We start from the raw sequence: 27,531 nt of genomic DNA, 5'->3' as shown, positions 1-27,531 counted from the left end.
ATGAAAGAATGACAAAGCGAAGCATAAAGCATCATGTAATAAAAATAAATAAATAAATATCATTAAATTGACTAAATGTTTTGGCTTTATTTCTTATTTCATAATTATGACCCTTTATTTGGCTTTAAATGTTAGAAGGATGTAAAATGTGTCCATCATGATTATGTGCATTTTTTACATTTTTGGATCACAGGGTAGAAATATTTGATTTTATTAGCAAATGCTTTCTTAAAAAAGAAGTGCTAAAACAAGTTTGACCTATGTTTGTACCAAAATGTTTAAAATAGCATCCTGCATTGGGAATAGCATACTCTTCTTACTGTTTTAACCTTATAAAGAAATGGCAGAAATAGGAAGTAAGCCTTTCCGACTTCGGCCGTTCTTGCTTCTCGTGAACTTTAACCTCGCTGATTCAGCTCAAGTTAGCTTGACTCAGGATGGACAGAGAATTTTCGTACCCAGTTCGCCCACAAGGTGTTGAAAGTGAGGTTTACAATGGCATATTGTGGTTTTGCTGTTCCCCCTGATAATATTTTCATCTTCAGCAAGGGCCGCCAGTGCAGGAAGAGAAAGAAGATAACAAGACACCACCAACACTGTTCTCTGCAGGCAATCAAGCATTGCAACACAAGCGGCCACAACCTTCCTTAGAAGCGCGTGGTGGGTGTGTGTGTGTGGGGGGGGGGGGGGTGTCAGGGGGAGGTTTGCCTGTAAAAAGGGGTTTTTGTAAAAACTAAGGCTGTCCCTCAGGGGTCTAATAGTGAACATCACCACTGATGCTCTGGCATATCTGGAATCACAGACTGTAACTGATTCCTCACTGGAAATGGCCAATTCACCAGAAGCAGTTAGAATCCTCATCCTGTGAGACTGTTACTGAGTTTAGCTGGTTAACTTCCTCTTTGGCATTAAATAAAGTGTGGGAAGCATTTGAACAGGCCTCATGCACACAGAAGTGCTTGAACTTACAGAAAACTTAGGAAATAAGAGCGCAAGTCAATCATTTCACCATCTAGGTCAGAGAGCAGGGTATGCATTTGACTTTTTTTTTTTTTTTTGCTGTTTTTCAATGCATTGATGCATGGAAAATGGTCATAAATATTAGCATAAAATTGAATACAAATATGCACTTTACTATATGTTTAGATACATCAACAATAATTAATGCATTAGGCATGATTAACTAGCAGGTAACAATAAGCAAGAATGAATATTTTAGGCATTTGTGACCCTGGACCACAAAACCAGTCTTAAGTCGCTGGGGTATATTTGTAGCAATAGCCAAAAATACATTGTATGGGTCAAAATTATTGATTTTTCTTTTATGCCAAAAATCATTAGGACATTAAGTAAAGATCATGTTCCATGAAGATATTTTGTAAATTTCCAACTGTAAATATATCAAAACTTCATTTTTGATTAGTAATATGCATTGCTAAGAACAACTTTGGACAACTTTAAAGGCCATTTTCTCAGTATTTTATTTATTTTTTGCACCCTCAAATTCCAGACATTCACATAGTTGTATCTCGGCCAAATATTGTCCTATCATGACAGACCATATATCAATGTAAAGCTTATTTATTCAGATGATGTATAAATCTCAATTTCAAAAAATTGAACCTTATGACTGTTTTTGTGGTCCAGGGTCACATTTAATAATCTTGGTTTATATTTCTTTGCTGTTTTTCATTAATATATATATATATAATATACAAAAATTATATAATATATAATAATAAAAATATATAAATTATATACATGTAATTATTTACACTGAATGTGTGTGTATTTATATATACACAATAAACAAACACAGTACACATACATATATTATGTAAACAAAAACTTTTATTTTGGATGCGATTACATTAGGCATCACTAACTAATAACAAACAATAAGCTAAATTTTACACAGAATTTATATTTAATCATTTAGTTGTCTCGGTTTGTATTTATATATTAATATTTATGTATATGACAAAATAACTTATCCAAAGTTACTTACATTTAAGTTATTTTATCGGTTCATGTTTTCCTTGGTTAATGTTAATTTACAAAAATACTAAAGTAAACATGTTTTCGTATATATAGAGAAGAACATGAACTAAGATTACTAAATGCTGTAAAAGTATTCTTCATTCTTAGTTGATGTGAACTATTAATATACTACTATACATAATATAATAACAATATTTAATACCTTGAAAGTCACAGATTGGTTTCATCTCAGATGTTATTAGTGCTAGCCGTTAGATATAAATTAATGATGTTTAGAAAAGCGAAACAGAAAGGTTGAGTAAAACTGAAAATGTTCATTGATAAGTTTCAAAGAAGCGGCCACTCTTTACTGTCACTCTCTGTTCCCTGAGTACACGACAGGTTTCACTTCTGCTTTTGATGCTCTGTCAGTGTGACCGCATACCACCAACAGTTAAACTTTATGGGGCCCCTCAAGGAGGGAGGAATCTACCAGTACCACAGCTATGAACGTTACTTTTGCAATACATATTTTTGGACATTTTTGAATTGACATTTTCCTTCCTCTAGCACACGTTGTACTTGGATATTATGCAATGTGAACAGGTATATGTCAAAAAACAAATCAGTGTGAAGTTGCTGTCGCTTTTGTAAAGCAGTGTTGCTTTTAAATGAAAAAAAAAAAAATTATATATACTGTATATGTTAGATCAAAAATATATTTTTTGTTTTATATAAAATTAGGATTGAAAGTTTGTGAACCCTTTAGAATTTTCGATATTTCTGCATAAATATGACCCAAAACATCATCAGATTTTCATATAAGTCCTGAAAGACAAAGAGAAAAGAATCAAACAAGTGAGAGAGAAAAAATATCTTCTTTGTCATTTATTTATTGAGAAAAATGATCCAGTGTTACATATCTGTGCGTGGCAAAAGTATGTGAATCTTTGCTTTCAGTATCTGGCGTGGCCCCCTTTTGCTGCAGTAACTGAAGGTAAAGTTTCTTGTAAATGCTGATCAGTCCTGCACAATAACATGTAGGAGTTTTAGCCCATTCCTTAGTGCAGAATCACTTAAACTCTGTGATGTTGGTGGGTTTCCTCCTGCTTGCTTAGGTCCTTCCACAACATTTTAATTGGATTAAGGTCTGGACTTTGACTCCAAAACATTAACTTTGATCTTCTTTAACCATTCTTTGGTAGAATGACTTGTGTGCTTGGGGTTGTTGTCTTGCTGCATGACCCACGTTCTCTTGAGACTCTGATGTCCTGACGTTTTCCTTTAGCATTTGCTGGTATAATTCAGAATTCATTGTTCCATCAATGATGGCAGGCTGTCCTGGCCAAGATGCAGCAAAACAGGTCCAAGCCATGATACTACCACCACCATTTTTCACAGACGGGATAAGATTCTTAAGCCGTGTTCTTTTATCCAAACATTATAGCTTCTCATTTAAGCTAAAGTACTATTTAGGGTTCATCCATCCATTAAACCTTTCTCCAATAGTCCACTGGCTTGACCATATGACCTTTAGCAAGCAAATTTCTTTTTGGAGAACAGTGGCTTTCTTCTTACAACTCTGCCATGCACACCATGGTTGCTCGGTGTTCTCGATGGTGGGCTCATTAACATTAGCCAATGTGAGAAAGGCCTTTAGTTGCTTAGAAGTTACCCTGGGAACTTGTGCAGCCTCGCAGACTATTACACGTTCTGCTTTGGAGTGATCTTTGTTGGTCGACCACTTCTCGGGAAGGTAACAGTGGTCTTGAATTTCCTCCATTTATACACAATCTGTCTGACTGGATTTGTGGAGTCCAAACTCTTTAGAGATGGTTTTGTTACCTTTTCTAGCCTGATGAGCAACATCAACTCTTTTTCTGAGGTCCTCAGTAATCTCCTTTGTTCGTGACATGATTAACTTCCACAAACATGATCAGACTTTGATAGATCCCTGTTCTTTGAATAAAACGGGTCACGTACTGACATTTGATAGTCATTGCACTTAATGAAAACACCTCTGCACAGATGGTAACGTCACTCTAACTTCACCTTTAAATTAACTGCTAATCCAAGAGATTCACATACTTTTGACACTCGCAGATATGCAATATTGGATCATTTTCCTGAATAAATAAATATTTTTTTAAAAAATAATATAATAATAAAAAAAAATATTTTTGTCTCATTTGTTTGATTGGGTTCTCTTTGTCTACTTTCAGGACTTGTGCAAAAATCTGATTATGTTTTGGGTCATATTTATGCAGAAATATAGAAAATTTTAAAGGGTTCACAAACTTTCTAGCAGCACTGTGTGTGTATATATGTGTGTGTGTGTGTGTGTGTGTGTGTGTATACACAGTTGAAGTCAAAACTTTACATACACGTTTCAGAATCTGCAAAATGTTAATTATTTTACCAAAATAAGAGGGATCATACAAAATGCATGTTATTGTTTATTTAGTACTGACCTGAATAAGAGATTTCACATAAAAGATGTTTACATATAGTCCACAAGAGAAAATAATAGTTGAATTTATAAAAATGAACCCGTTAAAACTTTTACATACCCTTGATTCTTAATACTGTGTTGTTACCTGAACGATCCAAAGCTGTACATTTTTTTGTTTAGTAATAGTTGTTCATGAGTCCCTTGTTTGTCCTGAACAGTTAAACTGCCTGCTGTTCTTCAGAAAAATCCTTCAGGTCACACAAATTCTTTGGTTTTCCAGAATTTGAACCCTTTCCAACAATGACTGTATGATTTTGAGATCCATCTTTTCACACTGAGGACAACTGAGGGACTCATTTGCAACTATTACAGAAGGTTCAAACGCTCACTGATGCTCCAGAAGAAAAAGCCATGCATTAAGAGCCGGGGCGTGAAAACTTTTGAACAGAATGAAGATGAGTAGCTACATTTTTCTTGTTTTGCCTAAATATCATATTTTGTCATTTAGTACTGCCCTTCTAGATACTTAAATGTTTTACAGAAGACAAATTAAGTTAAATTTACCTTGATCTTCAAATTCAAAAAGTTTTCACGCCCCGGCTCTTAATGCATGGTTTTTTCCTTCTGGAGCATCAGTGAGCGTACCATAGTTTAGGGTTAGTGGTTTGTTCGAATCATTAAACCTAAATATGAACAATATTGTCTTAGACCACTAATCATCACATCCTGCCAAATATGAGTCATAAACAAAACATTTTAAAATATAAAAAATATAATATAATATAAAAAAATAAATAATAATAATAAAAAAAAAAAACACCAGATCTCACAATCAATAATTGATTTGTTTGGAAACACACGGGCACCAACACGAGTGGTTCCTTGTGCAAACATTTTAAATGCAAAATGTCACACACACACAAAACATCCATCTAGTAAGAAGACGATCAGAAGAACAGAAGGAGCTCAGTGTTTGAATGAAAAACAGATACACGCACATGTCTCTATAAGAAACATCTGTTTTTTTTTTAGCAGGGAGTCTTCCCATCTGACAGTTTCCTAATGCAAGCCCTGAAACAATGTCCCAATCTGTAGGCGTATGTGTGCGGCAGACAGTCCAAACCAAGGTAATCCCGGCTACAGCTATTCCCACTGTAATTACTTGATAATTATAACATCCTTTCAAGGTTTAACCACATAACCTGACCATTTTTGACCAAATTAAAGATTTCAAACAGTACAGATGTCCTAACATGACCATAGGACGAGCAAAGCAGTAAAAACAATCCTCACATGGCTCCCACATGAGGGGAACGTACAGGGGGTGATCTGTTTTTCAGTCTCTTCCTTGAACTTTACACCAGTATGTTTTCTAGGAACTCGGGATATAATTCCAGACTGTGTAGAGGAAAAGCGGTGCAGCAAGAAGAAATATGCAGCGGGAGGGAACTCGAAGCGGAGTGAAATAAGAGAGGTAGAATGAGAGAGGGCATCACCATAGTACCTCCAAAATTAGACTATACTCAGAAAGAGTACCACAGAGTACAACCGACACTGTGAAGACACGGCAGATGCCAGAGAGGTCCTGTATCAGCAGAACATTGCAAAGCACATCCGTTCATGCTGGCCATGTAGGGCAGAGAGTTGGCACACATGCCCCTATAGCAGTTGGTGGCCACAACTGACCCGCAACCTGAAGCCATGCGTGCCACTGGCCTCCACTGAACCCTCCATTCATCGCACGCTCCCGAAGCCACTTCTCAGAAACAATGTCTCACTGTCCGCTGTCTTTATATGCTAAACATGGTGCTGTTCCAAATTATCCATTCTTACAATCACAAGACTGCTCATGCTGCACGTATGTTAAAGAAACTTAAAGGAACAGAACACACTCAAAAAAGGTATTTTTAGCAGTCCAAGCTGCTCTTTTCCATTTCTTTTTTTTTTTATTTTTTTTTAGTAGGAGTGCAAAACATACAACATATGGTGAACACAAAACAAAAAAACTACAAAAAAAAAAACAGCAAAAAAAAAATTTCCATTTCTAATGGAAGTGAATGGTGACCACAGTTGATTTTCAGGGTTTCTGCAGGTCTTAATTCACTCTTTCACATTTTATTGCTTAAAAAGTTTCTTCAATCAGAACAGAAAGACTTAAATTCATGTCATGGCATTAAATGTTGCATGTTTTAGAAGAAATGTATATCTTCCCTCAGTATTTTTTTTTATACAGTTTAAACATCCTTAAATCACTTACTTGAGATGCAAATGTAAAATGCAGTCTTGAAAAATGTAGCAAAATTAAGTGAGATTCTACAAGATAAGAAATTAAAACATCCTTTTTAATTATTTTTTTTCAGCCAACTTAAAATTAAGGCAACCAGCTTCAGCAGGTTTTTGAGTTTTCTCAACTTGTTGTTTAAAGTTTATACAACAAAAAGTTGAGAATCTCCTACAAAAATAAGTTGAGAAAACTCAAAAATCTGCTGAAGGTGGTTGCCTTAATTTTAAGTTGGCTCACCTTTTTTTTTTTTTTTTTACAGTGTATTGGGAGATATTTATTCTTATTTACTTATTTCATTATAAGCTCTCTTCATTTTGATCAATTTCACAGAAAATGTTTATATTTACAGTACAGATTGAGCTTTTGTGTTCTCTTTAAATTATTCCTTTTATTATTTATTTCATAACCTGCAGAAACCCTAATTTCCCCAATAATTCAGTGACATGAACCACTATAAAAGTGGTTTTATTGTATTTTTTGTGTCCCTTTTTAAGCTTTAAAGCTCCTAAACATCTTATCTTTTGTGTTCCATGGAAGAAATTAAATTTATAAGGGGTGATAATGACGACAAAATTAGAATTTGTGGTAAATTATCCATTATATATCTCAATATGGTCCATTTAAATCAGGTTGTTTGAAACGTAATAATGGAAAAACAAACATTATTATTTCAAATGTTTGCTTAAAATGTTTTGTTATTTTTTATGCATTTTTATTCGTATTTATTTATTTATGAACCCATTCTTTTTTTCTTAAGAACCTGTTGCATTCCCATTCATACTGAAAGTATGCATATATTAAAAAATTAAAATGGTTCAAATCACAATTTACCTCCTAAATAACATCAAAGTGCAAAAAAAAAACAACTATATATATGTGTGTATATATATATATATATATATATATATATTCCATAATGGTCAATGAACGATCAGCGCAGATTTGCATTAATTTGGATTGCGTCATAATGTCCAGCAGTACAAGCTCTTCTCATGTTCAGCTCCATATGTGACTTATATAACTGCTTTCACTTCTACTCTAGATTACAACACATTATGCTGACTGATGAGTGAGGCCTCTTAGAACTGGTGTCCTCTATACCTTTTTAACTTGCTGTATGGACATGACATATTAAACTAGCAGGCACTTATCCAAAGCAATTTACAGTCCAATTCACAGGATACATTTTATGCGCGTTCCTTGGAAATAATACTAAATTTGGCATGGCTATCGTCATGCCCTTCCCATTCCCAAGCTCTAAAACTAGCTTTGCCATATGTTTTACATAATTTTTGTACTATGAATAATTAATATTTTCTGCACTATTTCAAGCCCACCAATCTGATCATGTAACTCTTATACAGATGATCAGATGTTCTTGCTTCCTTTGAAGCACAAGATGTTCTTCAAGATGTTGTTGTCAGACACTGCAGGCAAAGCCATTGATTTTTCATGCATCGGTCATTTTTGAGATTTCAGACTATTTTGCTTCCATAGCATGTATGCTTTCAGACTATTGGAAAAAAAACATCCACTTTAGTTAATATTTAAATGTTTATTTTATTACACTTTATCTATTTGTTACACTTAATCAATAGGAAACATTGTGCATCTCACAATGCAAAAATAAAATAAAATTGTAAAAAAAATATGTTGTGAATTGTAGACAAATTGGTGCATATTTAATCATAACAACATATACTCGGATTGAACACCTCGGTAAGTATGGTGAGATCCATACCCTAATTCGCCTGTGGTGTCTTGCCTTAAAAGCAATATATATATATATATATATATATTGCTTTTATTGTTATATATATATATATATATATATATATATATATATTGCTTTTATTGTTATATATATATATATATATATATATATATATATATATATATACAGTGCCTTCCATAAGTATTGGAACAGTAAAGACAAAATTGCTCTGTTGGCTGTGGAGTCAAGACATTTGCAAATATGATTAAAAGATGAATATGAGACACAACTACAGAATGTCACATTTTATTATTAGCCGTTTCAACACATACATGTTTTACCAAATAAAAAGAACAGCACTTTTAGAGTTCATCCCACTCATTGATGTGAGCATAAGTATTGGGACAGTTGAACATAAGGCAGATATAAAAGAATAAAAGCTATTATTTAGTTGTAGATCCCTTGCACACAATCACAGCAGTGAGTCTGTGACCCATAGACATCACCAGACTCTTGGTCTCATCCTTTGAAATACTTTTCCCAGCCTTTAAGGCAGCCAATTCCAATTGTTGCTTGTTTGGGGGAGTTTCTGCCTTTATTCTCCTCTTCAGCTGGTGAAATTCATGTTTAATCGGATTTAAATCTGGAGATTGACTTGGGCAATCTAAGACTTTCCATTTCTTTGCCCTTACAAATTCCTTGACTGAACTGGCAGGGTGTTTTGGGTCATTGTCTTGATGCAATATGAAGCACTTCCCAATTAATCTGGTGGGATTTTCTTGAATATTGGTAGGCAAGATGGTTTTGTACCCTTCCAAATTCATTCTGCTACTGTCATCATACATTAGGTCATCAGTAAAGTTGAGAGGGCTTGTTCCAGAGACAGCCATGCATGCCCATGCCATGACACCACCTCCACCATGCTTTACAGATGAGGCTGTATGCTTGGGATCATTGCAGTTCCCTTTTTTTCTCCACATTTTTGGTTTCCCATCACTTAGATAAAGTTCATCTTTGTCTCATCGGTCCATAAACACAGTTCCAAAACTCTTCTGGCTCACCTTTGTGCTTTTTTGCAAACTCTAATTTTGCCTTTCTATTTTTGGTGCTGGTCAGAGGTTTGCATCTTGCTGTGTAGCATCTGTAATTCTGTGTCAAAGTCTCCTGAGTACAGTAGATTGTCAGAGCATCACCCCAGCTTTCTGGAAGTTGTTGGTGATTTTTACAGACATGTCTTTTAGGATTCATTTTCACAGCTTTTATGATTTGTCTGTCATCAACTACTGTTGTTTTCACAGCCGATCAGGTTGTTGTTGGTTGCTGCTGTCGCTGGTGGTGTCCAAACAAATTTCTCCATGCCGTTTGTTTTTGCTATAGCTCTAACTGACTTCCTCTTTTCTTTTAGCATCAAAATTGCTTGCCTTTCTCTCAAAGTCAGCTCCTTCGTCTTCATCCTGGTTTGTGTGTGTCATCATCGAATTCAGAATGCAGAAGTAATGGATATAACTGACACGACACATTCCCTGGTTTTAATATCTGAAGAATGAATGCAACAGGACACAGCTGATCACTTAGAAAGACCCGTGAGGCAACTGATCCAATACTTATGCTCACATCAGATAGAGGGACGAAACTCTAAAAGTGCTGAAGATCAAAAGTTACTGTTCCAATACTTTTGGAGGGCACTGTATATATATATATATATATATATATATATATAAAAGAATGCAAAATTATGGAATAAAAATTAAAGGTACATGCAACTTTAAATCTCACAATTCGGACCTTTTTCTTGCAATTCGGATTTCAGACTTGCACAGATCTGAGAAGAAAAGTCTGAACTGTATGATAAAAAGTCACAATTACCTTTTTTTTTTTTTTTTTTTTTCCATGGTGAAAACGGGCATTCATATAAAACAGATGCATCCCCTTCAGTAACCTTACAGTTGGGGGATCGTAAAGACTCTATTCTGTTATTTATTTTGTCGTTTCATAGAGTAGGTTTCATGATCCCCACCTATCAACTCAACAATCAATTGGGCTGTAATCACTATTGCTCAAAAAAAGATGGATGGGCATTTGAAACAAATGCAGGGTGTGTGTGTGTGAAGTAACAGTGAATGATGGATCTGTAGTAACAGATGTCCCATTGGCCGAGGCATGCTAAGACTCACCAGGACTAACTGCTCACTAACTTCTGTCCTATGCGCATAGCTAATCACTTCAGACCAAGTGAGGCCTGTTTGTCTCTCTAAATCCTCTATGCAAAGACTGGATGTCTACTTATTTTCCTCAACACCCCGGGAGGCACACGACCAATCAATAAGATACGCATTGAGTGTCAGACATTAGCATAAACCATGGCTGCATAAGCTGTTTCTCTCTTTGTCTTCGTCTCTAATGATCTGCATGTCAAAGCTCAGCTGTATAAATATATATGGCAGATTAGCTGCAGATAACAGCAAACCGAGAAGTCATGCAATGCTCTAAATGCAGTTTGATTTCTCCTTCTGCTCCATCATCATTGATGGAGATGCTATGCTGAGCTAGTTTCATGGATTGACATGTGACCAGCAGCCAGCGTTTAGAGGACACTCAGCAATTAACGCCATCCCTGCCTGTTTGATTAATTCATTATTCATAGGGATTAGGACCCATGTAGCTTTTCCAAATGCTTTTGCTCAACATGCACATACATTTTTTCAAAGCAATTGGCAACTAGCAACTATATAATATATTTATATTTTTTAACATAGCCATGTAGGAAACCTTGTGCATTTCACAATTCGTTTTTACAAATAATTTATTTGTATATGTGAAATGCACAAGGTTTCCATGTAGCCACGAAGGAAACCTTGTGCTTTCCACACCGCATAAAATAAATAACATAAATGAAAATAAAATGCTTATTTCTCTAAATGCAAAATACAAACAATAATAAAAAATATAAAAAATATATATCTAGTGTAAAATAATACCAGTACGTGTTCTTTAAATACCTTCTATGTTAAAGGTTTATTTCCAAGCTTTTAAGAGTCGAAAAGGTTTGATGTGTAAAACATCGAGTATATCAGAAATCAATATCACATCTTCCACCTCTGAATAAAGGGTCAAATCATTTTAATAACAATAGACATTTGATTTGTTTTAAAAAATCCTCAAACAGAACCTAATCCTCCAAAACCCAAATCCCCAACAGGTTCCTTTTGTTCTTCTTTCTATCATCTGTTCCTCTTTTTCCTTTCTTTCCTTCCTGCCCTCCATGTTTCACAACGTTCCAGTCCTCCAATATCAGATTCATCAGACAGTGAATCATTGCACAGAACATCTAATATTAGAATTCGGCTCGGTTTTGCAGAGTTTGAAAGTCTTTCCCATGTTGCACAAAATGTTCAGATCTTCCTTATTTCTTAATATGCAGAAAACGCTCCCACAGATAGACTGGCAATTAATGCAACTAAGCAGTATCCCACATAAGCAAGAGTTCTGTTGTTCTGAACAATCAAATTTGTGCAACGGAACTGTTGCATACTAACATAGCCTACTTCTCTTAATATTTCTGCAATTTTTTTCTGCAACTTTTCATAGCTTTCTGTATGCATGGAACAGAGTGCAGAGAATTGCATTGTGGGATATAATACAGTATACACAACATGCTCTGGTTGTATACTGCATATTTCACTACTGTAATGCACTGAAAATGATCATCACTGTAAAAAACAAACAAACTGTAAAACACCCTCTTTGCTGTCCTGTTAAATAATCATTTTAGTAAGAGATGCTAAAATCAACACATACTGCATACTGTACTGTATCCCACAATGCAATGCAATTAAATTGACTTTCAATTTACTGCATGATTCATGAGCTGGAAGTCATATCAGATGTGATTTTCAACATCTTGATTCATTAAAAAGTTAAATTTGTCTTTTTCTTAAAAAAAAAAGGACTACTTGATGCCACTTGCTAAATTAAACAAACAAAGTAATATGGTCGTGTGATATGTAGCATATTACTGTTTTAAAATGATGTCATTCACATAGCATACACATTCGCATGCAGTAAGCAGACAAGTATGACTAAAGTCCAGTCAGAGTCAGGAAACAATCGTCTGGAAACATGTCCATATGGAATGAATCAGACAAAAGTCTCTAAAGATTTAGGCTGGACTCTCATAACACAGCTACACCAATTAAACGAGCTAAAATCGCTTTCTTTACTAGTTATGTTTCAGCACAAAGGCAGTTGTGACACATTTCCAGGAAATTACTCATGGCAACGTGTTCCCCATTTTATCTTAAAAAAAAAGAAGACAAAAAATAAATAAATAATAGTCGTTTTGAGATTCTTGTGCATTTTTAAGAACACAAGAGCTCCACCTGGTGGTCAATATGACCTGCTCTCAGAAACAGTCAGCTCTTTGTTCTGAGGAGAACATTTAGACAAAAAGGTCAGTGGATCAGTCACATGAAATAAGACTGTCTGCTAACAGAGAATGACCTTTAATTCAGAACAAGCTCTCATCCTCAGGAAAAGCAAGACTGTGTTCTCAATGATATTAGTGGACTAAATAACGTGCTGTACACACTATACATTGCACGTTTTGTTTACAACACATTATGCAACTGAAACAATCAAACAGTAGTAAGTTACTTTTTGTCAGATTGTTTGTGTAATTTAATAATAAATTAAGGAAATAAGTTATTTTGCATTTAAGTACAACTTCCTGTCATAATGTATTTTTGGCAATTAAGAATGTGTATAGGAGATGATCAAAACTGACTCATATTGATTTCAGTTCATTAGAAATCAATCCCAGAGCATTACATTGTGGGATACAGTACTGCATATTTCGGCGATTTAATACACTATGATTAAGCATACACTTACAAAATTATCATCTCGGAAATAAAGAGCATCATTTTTTATTTATTAATCTAATTTTGTGCAAATTTGTTTTTTTTTTGCTGCCCGATTAAATAATCAGTTTAGTAAGAGATGCTAAAATTAAACACTAAAATCGAGTTATACAGAAATATGCATAAAATAATAGAGTAGTATGCAGTTTCCAACACAGCCTCTCCATCTATGTAGGCTTTGTTTCTAAAAATCAATATAAATGATAATTAAATAAAAACTAAGCACTTAAGATCAAATAAAAACTAAGCAAGAATTGTCATAATCTCGACTAAAAGCATTACTTTTGTGCATTAATTCTGTTCTCCAGTTCCGAATTTAGCTTCCGCTTATTCACAAGAAAAGAGTCACTGAAGTTCAGTGTTACATTTATTTCTCATTTTAAAAACTGCTTTGAACAATCAAAATATAAATACATTTTTCCCACACACAAGATAAACCAGCAACAAAACATGACGAGAACGCTCTCATACCAAACACCCATCCACACACACACTCGCAAACACACACCCCAGCCCCTGAATTTAGAGTTAAAGGTGCAATTACAAAAAAACAGACATCTGTACAGACTGCAGTCTCTGTGTTTCCGTACGGAGTTTGTGTGCTTGACGACAGAACAGGATTCCTGTTGAGTTCGCTTGTGTCTATTCCAGTTGGACAGTCCTTCTGATTCTTCTGTAGGGACCCAAACTCATTCAAACGACTGTTAAAACTGCTGGTTTAGTCTGCCAAACTCTGACAGTGTATGACAAGCGATCAGGTAAGACTACAATTTTCAAATCAACCAACGAGTGAAAAGGACAAATAAAGGCCAAAATCTGAGAGAGAAAGCTTTGATTTGCAGAGGTAAACAACTGTTGCATTGGCGTACTGCTAATGCGAACGTTCGTACGATCCTCCAAAATACAGTCGGCCAGTGTCTTAGTCACAGGTCCTTGTGCGGTTCCTGTGCTTGTGTGTGAGGGGCCCCGTGTTGACGGATACTGCTCTGTGGCCACAACATGAAACAGTCTGGGGGCTTTCATTGTGGCATCTTCCCTTTAAAACACAGAGGTTTCCAGACACAGTCATGCACCCGGTGTCCGTGTGCTGCTAGGATGCTTTACCCAGCTCGATCTTCTTCTGTATGGCTCTTGCTGAGTGGTATATCAAAGAATCGATGAGTCCAGCAACTGCAGGAACAGGAGAGAAACGGACTAGGTGAGATAAACAGTAGTGAGCTCATCTACAGGTACATCTGCCAGTAACATCCCTGGAGTGGTGAACTGATGTTTGCATGTTGCATTCACACGTTATACACAGTAAAGTTGTCAAAACACTGAAATCACACACATGAAAGCATGAGGATTGAGTAACACAAATACTAATCAATAATACCATTTCTTAAAACTGAACAATTTATCAAAATAAAACCTAAATCACAATATGTTTATAGGATGGCTGCAATTTAATTAAATAAATATATATGTAACGTATAATTAGTGACAAAAATGCTAAATTATATTATAATATAATAGTATAGTATTGAATATTTTAGTATTGTAATTTTATATTGTAAAATAAAATGACTTATTATATTTTTATCTTGAATTTTACATGATTTTTTTATAGTGAAGCATTAAAACAGTAATATTTATTATTATTTAATATAATAAGTATTATTATTATTAAACAAAAATATTAAATAATAATTATGATGATTAAACCACAAAAACAATATTAATGATAATAATTATTATTTTATAGCCATATTAATATGCAATCAAATATTTTGTCAAATTGAGCAGCCTTACAATCAAGCACAGAAAACCTGAATCCTTAAAAAAAATGCATTTTAGGTGTTAAAGGTGTTCACATACATGCTGGACACTTGCTGACTACTTTTTTTTATCATCTGGTCTAACTTAGCCATTAAAAATGCTTTATATCTACAAACACTAATCTTTAGCATTTAAGCTCAAGTCTGGAGATCAAAAGGTGTTTAAGATCAAGTGTGCCTTTCTGAATGTTACAGTTGCTCTTTGCTGCTGAATTGGAAGCGGTTTGGTTGGATTTTACACTCTTCTCATGTACATGATGTGCAGGACGGTTCCGAGCATATAAATGTTCAAAATGCTACCGCTACAGTACAAACAAGCAGTAAAAGGAGGTTTACAGTCTGCATTCTTTCGTTCTGCACACACAGTACATTTCTGTCAAAACCACTGAAGAACAAAACACAGAATGGAATCTCACCTGTGAAAACACCTCCTATAATAGCACAAACTCCTGTTAGGAAATGGGTGAAAGACCTGCAGACGAAAACATGAACCACACATTATTACACTGTTTCTTTCACTCAGAGTGAACTCAATGTTATGCAATTAAATGAAAAGTTAAAAACAAAAACATTAGTTTACACACCTCTGCTTCTCTGTGAATTTGACCATCATCGGAGACAGTTCATAAAGCACAAACACCCCAGGTAAACCCTGATCTCCAATCAGCCCGTTGGCTACTTTCTCATGTCTTGTTACTGAAAACTGGTTTGTTTTAACAACCTAAAGTAAAAGACACTTTTATCACTCATGTCTAACAACTCAAAGATAATAATTCAAGCATCCTAAAGAGTTTTAAACATAGTCTCATCTTCTTAATCAACATACTTATAAAAGATTACATGGCTGTACAATTGTTAATACTTCAGTTATAGTCAGTGCTGTAAAACCTTAATAAATACTAAGTACTAATACAAAGTAACCACAGTTTTACTCATTTTTTTTTAGCTCAGCTCTCTTACCTCTCCATCTCCTTTTACATATATCGTTGGGACAATTTTCACAAAATACTGGTACATCATTGATGCTGTAAAGAGCAAAGAGCGTCAGTAGGAACAATTTTTTTTTTACACAAAGCCATGTGTTTATACTTATTTTCTAACATTTATAGTAAGAATCTAAAAATTACTTTTTGTATAAGAGATTATAGAAGTGGCTGTTTGATGTTAATATATTTAAAAGAACAAACTAATTTCATCACAAGCCGCCTGCAGTTTGATTATTGACCGCTAGGGAGCACGCGAGTCTAAGCAGGTGATTGGCTCTACCGCTAGATGGCGCTGCAGCGCTTCGCATCCCTACATTCTCCGCTTGTACTTCAACACCAACCACTTCCTCTTAAGTAATGGCGTCCGTGTGAGACAGTGCTATAGCAAACATTGGACAATTTTCTCAGAAAACTAACTAATAGAGACACTCATAAAGCGATTTGTACAAGGTAAGCATACTTTCTTCATATATCACCCCATAATTTATCGTTGTGAACATTACAGTGCTCGGCGGAGTTTGTTCAAGGCCAGAGACCTTGATGACATTTAACGAAATAAACGACTCCCGTGCAATAAATTCAGTCTTATATGTTTTAGTTGAACTTTAACCGTAATATTTATTTAAACCTCATAAATAAGCCAATTTCAGTTTCACCTTTCATTTATATAACACGCAGGTGTGTGGTTTATGAGTAAAACGTTAGTTAGCCACCTACCTAGACAGCATAGGTACAAGCAACAAGCCAAACATTTTTTATTATATATGTGTATATATAATGTGTGTGTGTGTATAGAAACATTTTTTTAAAATTAAACAAATTTTTGGTGCATATAAATAAAACTACAGTTTAAAATATATACACTTATATATTAATATACAATTATATATAAATGTTTTATGTATATACACACACACGTTTTATTGCATGGTACTAAATAACGAAAGGCAAACTAAGTCAAAGTATTGTCCTCTTTCTAGATGCCGGTGACAGTAGGACCGTATGGACAGACGCAGCCCAGCTGCTTTGATAGAGTCAAGATGGGCTTCATGATGGGTTTTGCCGTGGGCATGGCTGCAGGTGCCATGTTTGGAACATTCTCCTGTCTCAGGTATTAGCAACAGCTGTCACTTTTAGGATTATTTATAATTATATTGTTATTTGTTATATTTGGTAACACTAATTGCAACTGGTACTCTGGCAGAAAGTCAGTTTTAATAAAGACGGTTGTTTTATCCAGGATCGGCATGAGGGGTCGAGAGTTGATGGGTGGAGTTGGGAAGACCATGATGCAAAGCGGTGGCACGTTTGGAACCTTCATGGCCATTGGGATGGGTATCCGCTGCTGAGATCACACTAATGCCACTTCTGAAATTATAAGACTGTGAACCATTTCTAGATTCATCCCTTTGTTATCATACCCACATTCAAGGAAATAGGTGTCAATAAAAACTAATTAAAAAAATTCTAAATCTTGGGCTCAATCTAAGATTTAATTGACAATTTGAGGACAACCTTCCTTTTCATCGGTGTCCAGCAGAATAGGTTAAAGTCAGCTACATGGGATTGACCTTTAGCAGTGACCTTTCTGCTGTCTATGGAGGGCTGGCAATGAAATGACCACGGAGAAGATAAAGGGCTCTTTAATTCTGGACAACCATTCTTTTAAATACTGATTTTTACCTGAGGCATGAAAAAGAACTTACCTTGAGGTGCTGCTATATTAGTACCATCTAGCGGGTTGATAATTCCTGGATAGTCTTTGCCGAATGAAAGATGTTTGATGAAATGTGTCATGTTGATCTGCGGTTATACCAAACAAATTCTGTTAGGTCTAATATTGTAGGCAGTGGCAGATCAATCTAATTGGAAAGAAGTGAAGCAACTCACATTGTCTAGTCCAAAGCTCTGCAGATCATGAACTGAAAATAAAGGAATCAAATAACAAAATTAATGTTTTTAAAGATGCACTATTTGTAAAAGCATCTTAAGTGAATTTAATTAGTCTAGAAAGTTTGCACATTTCAAACAAAGGGAGAGCGTATTGTTAAGTGGTCACAGATGCACTTGCTGATGAGAATCATGATACATTAACTTTAAAGCCACTGCTATATCAAAATCACAAACTGAAAATTTGTTAAATCTCAAAATCAAATTATGAGCAGAGAAAAGCAGAATTACTGATGTAGTAACAAGGTAAATTCTAACTTGTCTTGCTATAAAGATTCATGAAAATATAAAAGATCAACTTACTTTCCACAGCATGCACTGCAGAAAGAGAAAATAGTCACTAAATGGGTTTTGTTTTTGGAAAGCAAAGTTTTCAAGAGGAATTTGTGACAACCACTGGCCCTTTAAGTTCATTCCAATACTAGAGTAAAATTGTAATTGCCAAATTATAATCTCTCTTTTTCCTATTGAAATATTGTTTGGCATTGAACCCAGGGTCTGTAAAGGAGTATTAATAAATACTGTATATGCACTTCAGCCATTGGAAGAATAGCCTATGTATGACCAAGCATAACTGGTGTTAGTTCTGTACCTTGTTACTTAGAAAGATTTGTGAGCTTTGGTGGGAAAGCATAGAAACCCTTTTGTCCCAAAGTTAAAAACCCAGACTTCCCAAAAATCATTTAATTAATAAAACAGCTTTGATTTACAGCATCAATGATCAACACCACAAGGTAATGAATGCATAGAGGAAATCATTAGATCTTAAAAGGCACGCTTGCAAAAACAACAAGAAACTGTTCATCAGCCCAAAAACAAGGCAACTGGTCAATATAAAACAGAATCTGAATGGATTTAATCCACAGATTCTAAGGTGCATGGACTGATGAACGGTTTTGAGAAAGCAGGCAGAAAAAAGCAACATGCATTGTGTATTTCTCTACATAAATGCAGATCTCAAGACAGCACTGAATGGCTCACCATGCACTTCTTTGCATACTAAGAAATTAGCATCTGAATACATGCAGACAAACCAGTCTTTCAGGTCTGACGCATATTGGCACATAGGCTTAATATAAAAGCTGTTTCAATTTAGATTTTTGAGAGAACAAAACGTTTAATTTGGAAACTAATAAACATGCCTCTACATCAGACCTAAGAGCTTTGGTTTGTGTTCGATTCATACATAACTACACCTAAGTCTTTACCGTGTACATGAGACTGCTGGAAGCTCTTTCCAGGGGCAAAATGGAAATTTCCTGCCACCTGGAGAAAGATATAGGAAATGTGATTTTTTTTTTTTAAATAGAATGTACTTGAATAAAAATATTATTCACAGGGCTGCATGTTACCTTATTGACCTCCAGAAAGCCATAGACTTGACATCCCTCATTCTTCTGTTCCTGCATCTTCTGGCTGAAGCCCTCTCTCCTACACTGCTCAATGGTGTCAGGGTTCTTAAACGCCCAGCCACGCCGCCGGTACGCCTCCCGCACATCATCACAGGTATTACAACACCTGCAGAACAAGCAGTTAGTCTTAAATCACAAACTCTTTAGCCCTATATACACCTGCTATTAACATCAGGCGCTGATCAAACGTAATGTTGTTACTGTCACCTAAAACTATCAATAATTGTTTTTGTTACTTATAATAAAGCTGAAATATAAATGAAAAACTTAAAATTAGAAATACTGCCTTGGCAACTAACTAAAATAAAATGTTACAAAAAATAAAGATAAAAGTTAAATAGAAACAAAAAAATAACATGACAAAAGCGCATAACATTAGTAAAACTTAAACTAAACTTAAAAACTAAATGGTAATAAATACTAATTGTATATAAATAATACTACAATAACACAGATCGCCATTTACACTTGTCTCAAATACATTACTATTGAAGGTCTTTTGAAGAAAACCGTTTACAATACAAATACAATTTTAAATTTGAACAGTTGACAGACAATTCCTCTGTCTACAAGGCACTTACTTTCAAAAAATAAGTGTGAATACAGAGGCCCTGAGGGAATTTTAAAGATCTAATTAATCTCCTCTCCTTTCATTCAGCCAGGTGGTTATGAATGTGAGCAATTTTGACTACGTAAGCACCTGACGATTTACCGGATTGTAACTATAGCTTTCAGAACTGGTTTCATGCCTGCAGACAGACCTGTTCTACCAGCAGCTTCCCCATCAGGAAACCTCTGCTGCTCTGTATGTGGTGGTGGTGCATTATCAGGTGAAACTCACTTTAAATCGTCCATCTCAGCTCCATAACAGCTCTCGCAGCGGTCAGGATCCAGCGTGCTGGGGTCAAACACTCCTTCCTCATCTTTCCCCATATCTGCACAGGAAACAACAGAGAGGACAGGTCAAATCAATGCGTATATTCAAATTATTTTAGTTCTTTTATTAACAGTTTTTATTAGATTTTATTTTAGACATTACATTTATTTTAGAATTTAATGATTTTGTTTTTGAAGAATTCTGTTAATTTGAAGTTCACGAAGGGCGCAAAACAAGCACCATAAAAGTATAAAATTGGCCATATTTCTCTTTTTTTAAACTTTCATTTATGCATGAACTATTCCTTATAGTATTTTCTTTGTGTGTGGAAAGAGTTAAACTTGAATGCATTAATGCAATATTTAAGCATCAAATCACTTTATGAGCATCGTACAGGAATAATATAATGTACAATTTTTTTCAGCAGTACATCAGAAAATAAGAATATCAGCTTGATATGATGATGCTGACCGTGTTTTTCAACCTCTCCTGTGACTGGCTGGCCGTCTTTGTCAAGTCTCTGTTTAAATAAGTTATGCTCCACATCTAGTTGCTGTTCTCCTGCTACGTCCATGGCATCAATGCTCAAATCTAAGAAAACAAAATCACAAGTGTAAACAACCCATGCACCCAGAGAAAATAACCTCAAACAGATTGAGTAAATATCATGAAGTCACCATCTTCAATTAGGTAAGTATCAGTTTGCTTTTTTATGATTGCATCAGGTTTTTAGGGTGATATATGATATTGAAAATTTCCTTGAAACACTGCAATCTATATATGCTATGACCAGACATTGTGTGGTCATTCGAAATCTAAAAATATTGCACAGTATAGTACCTTCATTCATTCAACAGCAGAGTAACTTTTATCTACAAATTATGCAAAACATAAATCAGAATAAAATGTTTACTTACAGGCACAAGGCATATGAGGAAATATAACATCAATGTTGATTCTCAGTTTGTCTCCTCTGGAAGTGTCTACAAATAGTTCAGGATGGACCTAAGAGGTGACATCACAGCCAGAACTCAAATATATTCCATCCAAATTTTATGAACGGCTCTAAATAGTACTATTAAGAAAATATAAATATACACACACTATAGACTGACAGATGTCATGAGATTGAGTTATATTAAATAGCACAAGGTTGTATGAAATCATTCACCCACCTCCTTAGTGAGATAATACTGTAGTTCAGAGAAGAACAGAATCAGCATGATAAGTCCACTGATGATGGTCACTATAAAGTGAACAAAGAACATGTGAACTTCCTAAAGACATGGCATTTAAATCACAGTCACATTAAACATGACTCTTATCTCATACAGTTTTGAATTTATGCGCCCCAGTGACACCTTCCATTCAAACTATGTTCATTTTTGTGTCATTTCAATATGTAATTATATGTGTATATTTTACGACTTTGTTAATTAGCCTGTTCAGCAGTGCTTTCTCCCCATGAGCCTGTGTGTATGAACGGCGCTCAGCCGGTGGATCTGTCTCACTCACCCGTGGCTCCTCCGCATGTTTTGATCCTAAAGTCCTCTAGAGTTTTCGGATAAGCGTCAAATTGTTTAAGTTTATTTAACGCATCCATTCTCCCTCTCTTCCAGCGGTAAAGCTAGCCGTCACTTCGATTTCCAGTGACCCATTTCCGGTACACGGAGGAAGTGATGGAATCCTCTCAGCCAATCAGATTCCACCACGTGGCTGGAACGTCTTTGGTATGTTGACCCTCTAGTGGTAGATTTCTGAAATAACTGCACTGTGCACTGCACCTTATCATTATAAAAACTTTATTCTAAAATTGTTTGTATTATACCTTAACGTGGATTTAATATATTATTTATATATTAGCCATTTAACTTTTGCCACACCCATGTAATTACAGACAAAAATGTGTAGTAAGATCTGCAAGACCATGCAACACGGCTTTAACTAAATTATATCATATACACATTTTGTGGTGTTAAATGTATTTACTTTTGTACACACACACACTTTATATATATTTCATTCTCACTTGCTTTGTTCAATATTTTAAGTGAAACTATGTGGATATATTAAGTTGTAAATACTTATCTTTTGTACCTCCTTCATTCCAGTATTTTCTGCTGTATTACAGTCAAATTTAAGAATATTTTACACTATTGTTTTAATATTTCAGGCATTATTTACAATTATCTTGAGAGGTTTGGCTACAATGTTATTTACCCAGTGCTCTCTTGATTAATATTAGTGACTTCAAGTCTAAAATATTAAATTAGATCCGTAGTTATGAAGATGAATGTGATACCTGTGCATGTTTATCTAGAGAAAGTTATAAAAACATTTAAAACAATTATGAAGGAATGGCTATAATTGTATTCTGCTTTATGGTGCCAGAAAATCCCAGAAAACAGCTATTGTAATTGATTTACCACATTTTATACACATCTAAACTTAGTTATCTGTTCTTATAAAATTCCAAAGTTGGTATATGTTACAAAAATCACAGGTCATCTGATGACACTGTCATTTTTGATGAATGACTTCAGGTTTATTTAGGTCGCTTTGGATAAAAAGCACCAACTAAACAAATAAATCTAAATGAACAAACAAAGAATTAGGTCACAAACTGCCAGATTTGTTATAAGAGGTCATTAAGGTATACCGCTTTTATTAAATATTTACACAACAAAGTGTAGAGAATCTACTGCAAGGACAAATCTCACAAAGCACAAGGTGGTTGCAAATGTATTTTTGATTTTCGCCTCTGCAAACAACCACAAATAATTAATTGAGATATTATTTATTTTACAGTAAAACATCATAAAGGTTGTCTCCGGTCCCACTCCCCAAGTCATTTAGGAGCAAGGACACCTATTTGAAAGGATGTCCAGCGGTTAGTGATGATAGCAACCTTATATTGAAGCATTGCGCATTCTGAAAAAGATCGGACAATCGTGAATCAGGTTTTTACGTTGTGTCAAGGCCTGGTGAAGGCAGCAGTTTGGCTTTATTTGGGAGGCCTGTAGGCGATCTTTCTGCTCTTCATCACAGACCACCTGTGCCTCTTCAGGTAGTAGACCAAGGGAACAAGTATGGAGGCGCCCATCAACAACTGCAGAGAGAATCAGAGAAAAACAATAAGCACTTTTTTTTTTTTTTTAAGTGATGGTGCTTTAATGCGAGATGCAACATCTCTACATGCAACCAATATCTGAAAGAAAATTAACTGGTAGAGATGAAAAAGAAAAATACAAACCTTCAGTCCCATACGTTTACGCTGGTCATGTTCTGGCTCGGCCGCCCACCTCAGGAAAGTACAGACATCTTTAGCAACCTGGCTCATGGTGGCAGGGGTTCCTATGGAGGAGAAGAGAGTTATTAAAATCTGACCAATGGCATGTCATACTTCATGTCCTTTAGTTGTCATACCTCATAACTGCATATAATGCATATTTATATTTAGCCATTTAACTATCTAATTTATAGGCAAATCAAATTAGATAGGATGATTAATAAAACAATCATCATTTACAGCATTTATGTCGCAGAATTTAATTATAATCAAAGCTCAGAAAGCATGAAATCTAACCCATGAGTAAAATAAACAGTTTATGAGAAAGCCATCGGCGGGCTGACAAATCTTGTTATATTCCCTCCTTTCCACCAAAATGAACTAAACAAATTAAAAATAAATGCACAAAACATAGAAAGGCAAAAAAGAAAGAAATGAATTGAATTAGGTTTAATAACAAACACAAGACTGATCTGTTGACAGTCCTAGAAGAATTATGAATGTGTGTGTAAAAAGGAGTAATGATAAAAGAAAACATTAAAAACTCACCATCTTCATACTCGAGGATCTCATTGTAGATGGGTGGTGCCATACCAATGGCCTGGCCAGGGAAGTAAGGGTTGTAATAAAGGCCCTCCCTCACAGCCACACCAGCTGGAGGGTCACAGTAACCGGTCAGGAGAGAAAACACGTAATCTTCCCCTCCATGCCTGAGCGAGAGAGAGAGAGAAAAAGAGTTTAAACTATAAGATCATGATAAAGAGGTTTTAGTGATGCTTGTGGCAATTTAGATGTAAAATAATAATGACTTTCGCACCTGATCAAAAGTAATCCATTACCTGGCATTGACAATATAGCTGAGGTCAGGGGGCAGAGCGCCGTTGTTAGCAGCACGGGCGGCTTCAGGGTTTCCATAGGGTTTGGGGAAGTAATCTGAGAGTTTTCCCGGTCGGGTGAACATCTCTCCACTGTCATCAGGACCATCCACAACTTCAATCTGCATAACAGAATATTAACATTACAGACAAAGCACACAGTACAGATGTGTGTCGAAGATATTAAGTCGACCATCCCCTTAACAAAATCCCTCTGACCCTACACTATTTCATTTCCCAAGAGAAAATGTTAGTGGTGCTTGCTTCTGTGTAAAATTTGCCACCACAATAGCCAGGACTTTGCTAAGGCGGTGGTTTTTATTGTATTGCTGTGCCCTAACAAGCACAGCAGTGCAATGAGATAATTATTTTGTAGTTGCGTTTGGGTTAACATTTTAAGAAAACCGACCTCTTCAGCCAGGGTCTTGACCTCTGCCTCTGTGTGTGACACTCCCACCAAGTTACGGAAGGCCAAGTACTCCATACTGTGACAGGCCGAGCACACCTGCTTATACACCTGATACCCACGACGAATACTGAAAAACACAGCCATTAGAAGATTGGTTAACTCAGAATATTTGGATACCTCTGTAATTTGATCTAGTGGCCATTTATATGCACACTTCCTCCTAAAGGTCGTCAATAAGAACAAATATTTATTGTACTGCAAGGAATATCCTGAAAATTAATATTCTGTTGTGAATATGCAATGTATAATAATTATATCTGAATATAAGGGCGAGTGAGGGGAACCATCACTTTTACTCCAGTAGGAGAGAAATGAGATAATACTGACACTCCTAACTATATTAATCTACTTTTTTTTTTTTTTTTTTTTAATGGAGCAGTTTATTGAATCTTTCGACAAAATCTACTTTCGTTGAGTATCATATTTGATACATCAGGATTTTTTGGCTCATATATGACAGTGAGAATATGGATAATAAGATTTTATCCAAATTTTACAAAAACTTTCCTCAAAAGCCTGATGTATCATTTTTAATAAAATGACGTACGAATAATCAAGTACACACAGGTTTCTTCTGTCCAGTAAATGTTCTTACATAAACATAAAAGCTATTCTTACATTTACTTTATAAAAATCAATAAAGAATTCACATGTAACATGACTTATCATATACAACTACGACTTAACTATACAAGACGACCTTCTTCTTGTAAAAACAAAGAAAAAACAGCGTGAGCTATCAATCAGACAACAGATGGCATGAAGTAGATTGTGTCCAACAGGTTTTTTCAATGATGTTGATCATTTAGAGGCCTTAGAAATCTGCATATCAAATATTAAGAGTTCTATCCTTTAAGGTACCTGGCATGGTCGAGGGAGGACAGCAAGCCGTTGTGGCTCCAGGGGTATGACGGTGGGTGCAGCTCCAAATCAGAGGCCTTGACTGACTGCTGCAGCATCAGAGCCAGACCTGCTCCTCCAGTCGTCAGCACTCCAAACGCAGTCAGGGCTATCTTCCGTCCCTTCGGCAAGCTAGCGAATGACATGTTGGCCTAAAAAGCAAAAATTGTTGGCTAGGATTAATTTTCAGTTAGTAAACTGATGGATAACGCTGCTTAAATACAGCTGATTATTGCATGATGAGCGTCATCCCAACATGCACATATTAAATATAAGAAGGGATCAATGTGCATATTGCAATAAGATGAGAAACTGAACTATTACCATAATCATATACAAATGAATTTATATGGCACTCCAAGGTAGTAACAGGCAGTCATGTCCAAAAACAAAACATTAAAACTATTAAAAACATACATATAATGACAAATTCGGCACCAATGAAGGACAGCCATAAATGCAAATTAAAACACCTTACAAATATATTAAGTTCTATTAACTTATTTTACAAATATGATAAGAGTACATAAATTGGGGACCACATTAAACATGTAAATGATGTTAAGATTCTGAAAATGTTTGTATGACATCTAGGTCTCTAATAAAGTTAAATTCTTTGTGCAAAATACAGACTGACCAAAAAAATAACATAAGTAATATTCTCAAATAATGTCAGATGTCACTGTTTATGCCAGCTCAAATGTTGCTGTCATTAAAACAAATACTTCAATTCAACATTCGACTTAAACTATGCTAGGAATACAATTTAGAATTAAATCATATCATATGCCAAACAATCAGAAATAGTTGACGTGTTAAAACTACGAGGATATATTAATAATGTATTGGATGTCACCTCCCAGCATAAACTCAGCTCGCATCAGTTATATGTGCTTTTTAATCCAAACACACATGCTTTCTCACAAATTACCCTCCTTAGTAGACAGTTAATGTGCTATGGCACTAATATAAAAGAACAAATATCATGATGCGAATGTAATGAGCCACAGCTGCTGTGACCTTGCTGTACATAATGCACTGTAAGAGGACATGCCGAAGAAATAAGACGTATATTTGCATCCTTCACACGCCAAAATGTGAAAATCAAGCAAATAAGAAAGAAAAGAGAACACGTGTCCATACCCGTGGAGAATGAATGTTTTTGGATGTGTTCAGGAGGGTTCTCCCGGTGCCGGAGACCACGAACACACGGAGCGCCGCCATGATCTTGACTCTGCGGATAGAAAGACGCTTCCGCCGGAAGCAAGCCACCCTGCCCCTCCCGTCCCTGAAAATTACACAAGGTGTTATAAAACTTATACATTATGCAATTTAACATTATATTTTACAATTATGGAGAATATATGTAATGTAATAAGAGTAAAGTGTTTTTATTGTGCTCAACTGCTGCGGTATTTTATTTTAAAAGCGTTTAAAAGTGTATTTTTGTATTATTATTTTTATATAGCGCCACTTAGAGGTAGAAACAAAGAGCACTGCATTGTTTGGGACAGTTACTTTTAAAAGTAATTCAATTCAAATTTTATTTGTCACATACATATACATACGTAGTACGACATGTAGTGAAATGTATTGTACGACTGTCC

General features: G+C 35.3%; 3 protein-coding genes across 3 annotated transcripts; 1 reads left to right on the top strand and 2 right to left on the bottom strand.

Annotated features, from left to right (window-relative positions):
* Positions 1–13,697: 13,697 nt before the first annotated feature.
* LOC306879458 (endoplasmic reticulum-Golgi intermediate compartment protein 3-like) lies at positions 13,698–22,058 on the bottom strand. Its single transcript, XM_079432411.1, has 13 exons — positions 21,907–22,058; positions 21,567–21,637; positions 21,309–21,396; positions 20,863–20,982; positions 20,356–20,449; positions 19,455–19,620; positions 19,311–19,368; positions 18,043–18,074; positions 17,859–17,955; positions 16,127–16,191; positions 15,751–15,887; positions 15,583–15,638; positions 13,698–14,519 (listed from the first exon to the last, which is right to left on the bottom strand). Exons 1-13 carry the CDS (start codon positions 21,992–21,994, stop codon positions 14,440–14,442), a joined length of 1,152 nt encoding a protein of 383 aa, XP_079288537.1. The 5' UTR covers positions 21,995–22,058; the 3' UTR covers positions 13,698–14,439.
* On the top strand, positions 16,485–19,459 carry romo1 (reactive oxygen species modulator 1). Its single transcript, XM_079432429.1, has 3 exons — positions 16,485–16,602; positions 17,133–17,263; positions 17,393–19,459. The coding sequence occupies exons 2-3, from the start codon at positions 17,133–17,135 to the stop codon at positions 17,499–17,501; spliced, it is 240 nt and encodes a 79-aa protein (XP_079288555.1). The 5' UTR covers positions 16,485–16,602; the 3' UTR covers positions 17,502–19,459.
* Positions 22,059–22,919: 861 nt separating the features above from the next.
* cyc1 (cytochrome c-1) lies at positions 22,920–27,177 on the bottom strand. Its single transcript, XM_079432416.1, has 7 exons — positions 27,068–27,177; positions 25,886–26,076; positions 24,965–25,091; positions 24,520–24,677; positions 24,230–24,390; positions 23,645–23,745; positions 22,920–23,500 (listed from the first exon to the last, which is right to left on the bottom strand). The coding sequence occupies exons 1-7, from the start codon at positions 27,146–27,148 to the stop codon at positions 23,396–23,398; spliced, it is 924 nt and encodes a 307-aa protein (XP_079288542.1). The 5' UTR covers positions 27,149–27,177; the 3' UTR covers positions 22,920–23,395.
* Between the last annotated feature and the right edge of the window lie 354 nt (positions 27,178–27,531).

Source organism: Barbus barbus (genome assembly GCF_936440315.1).
Source record: "Barbus barbus genome assembly, chromosome: 13".
In the NCBI taxonomy this organism is placed as follows: Eukaryota; Metazoa; Chordata; class Actinopteri; order Cypriniformes; family Cyprinidae; genus Barbus; species Barbus barbus.
The sequence above is the reverse complement of the archived record's forward strand: the minus strand, read 5'-3'. Positions and strand labels throughout refer to the sequence as shown.

Coding starts and splice junctions, on each gene's coding strand:
- romo1 (XM_079432429.1), top strand. CDS start 17,133: ATGCCGGTGACAGTAGGACCGTATGGACAGACGCAGCCCAGCTGCTTT. Junction 17,264..17,392: donor GGAACATTCTCCTGTCTCAG/GTATTAGCAACA, acceptor TGTTTTATCCAG/GATCGGCATGAGGGGTCGAG.
- LOC306879458 (XM_079432411.1), bottom strand. CDS start 21,994: ATGGATGCGTTAAATAAACTTAAACAATTTGACGCTTATCCGAAAACT. Junction 19,369..19,454: donor GCTTTCTGGAGGTCAATAAG/GTAACATGCAGC, acceptor ATCTTTCTCCAG/GTGGCAGGAAATTTCCATTT. Junction 16,192..17,858: donor TAATATAGCAGCACCTCAAG/GTAAGTTCTTTT, acceptor TGCTCTTTACAG/CATCAATGATGTACCAGTAT.
- cyc1 (XM_079432416.1), bottom strand. CDS start 27,148: ATGGCGGCGCTCCGTGTGTTCGTGGTCTCCGGCACCGGGAGAACCCTC. Junction 24,678..24,964: donor TCAAGACCCTGGCTGAAGAG/GTCGGTTTTCTT, acceptor TCTGTTATGCAG/ATTGAAGTTGTGGATGGTCC. Junction 23,501..23,644: donor GTAAACGTATGGGACTGAAG/GTTTGTATTTTT, acceptor TTCTCTCTGCAG/TTGTTGATGGGCGCCTCCAT.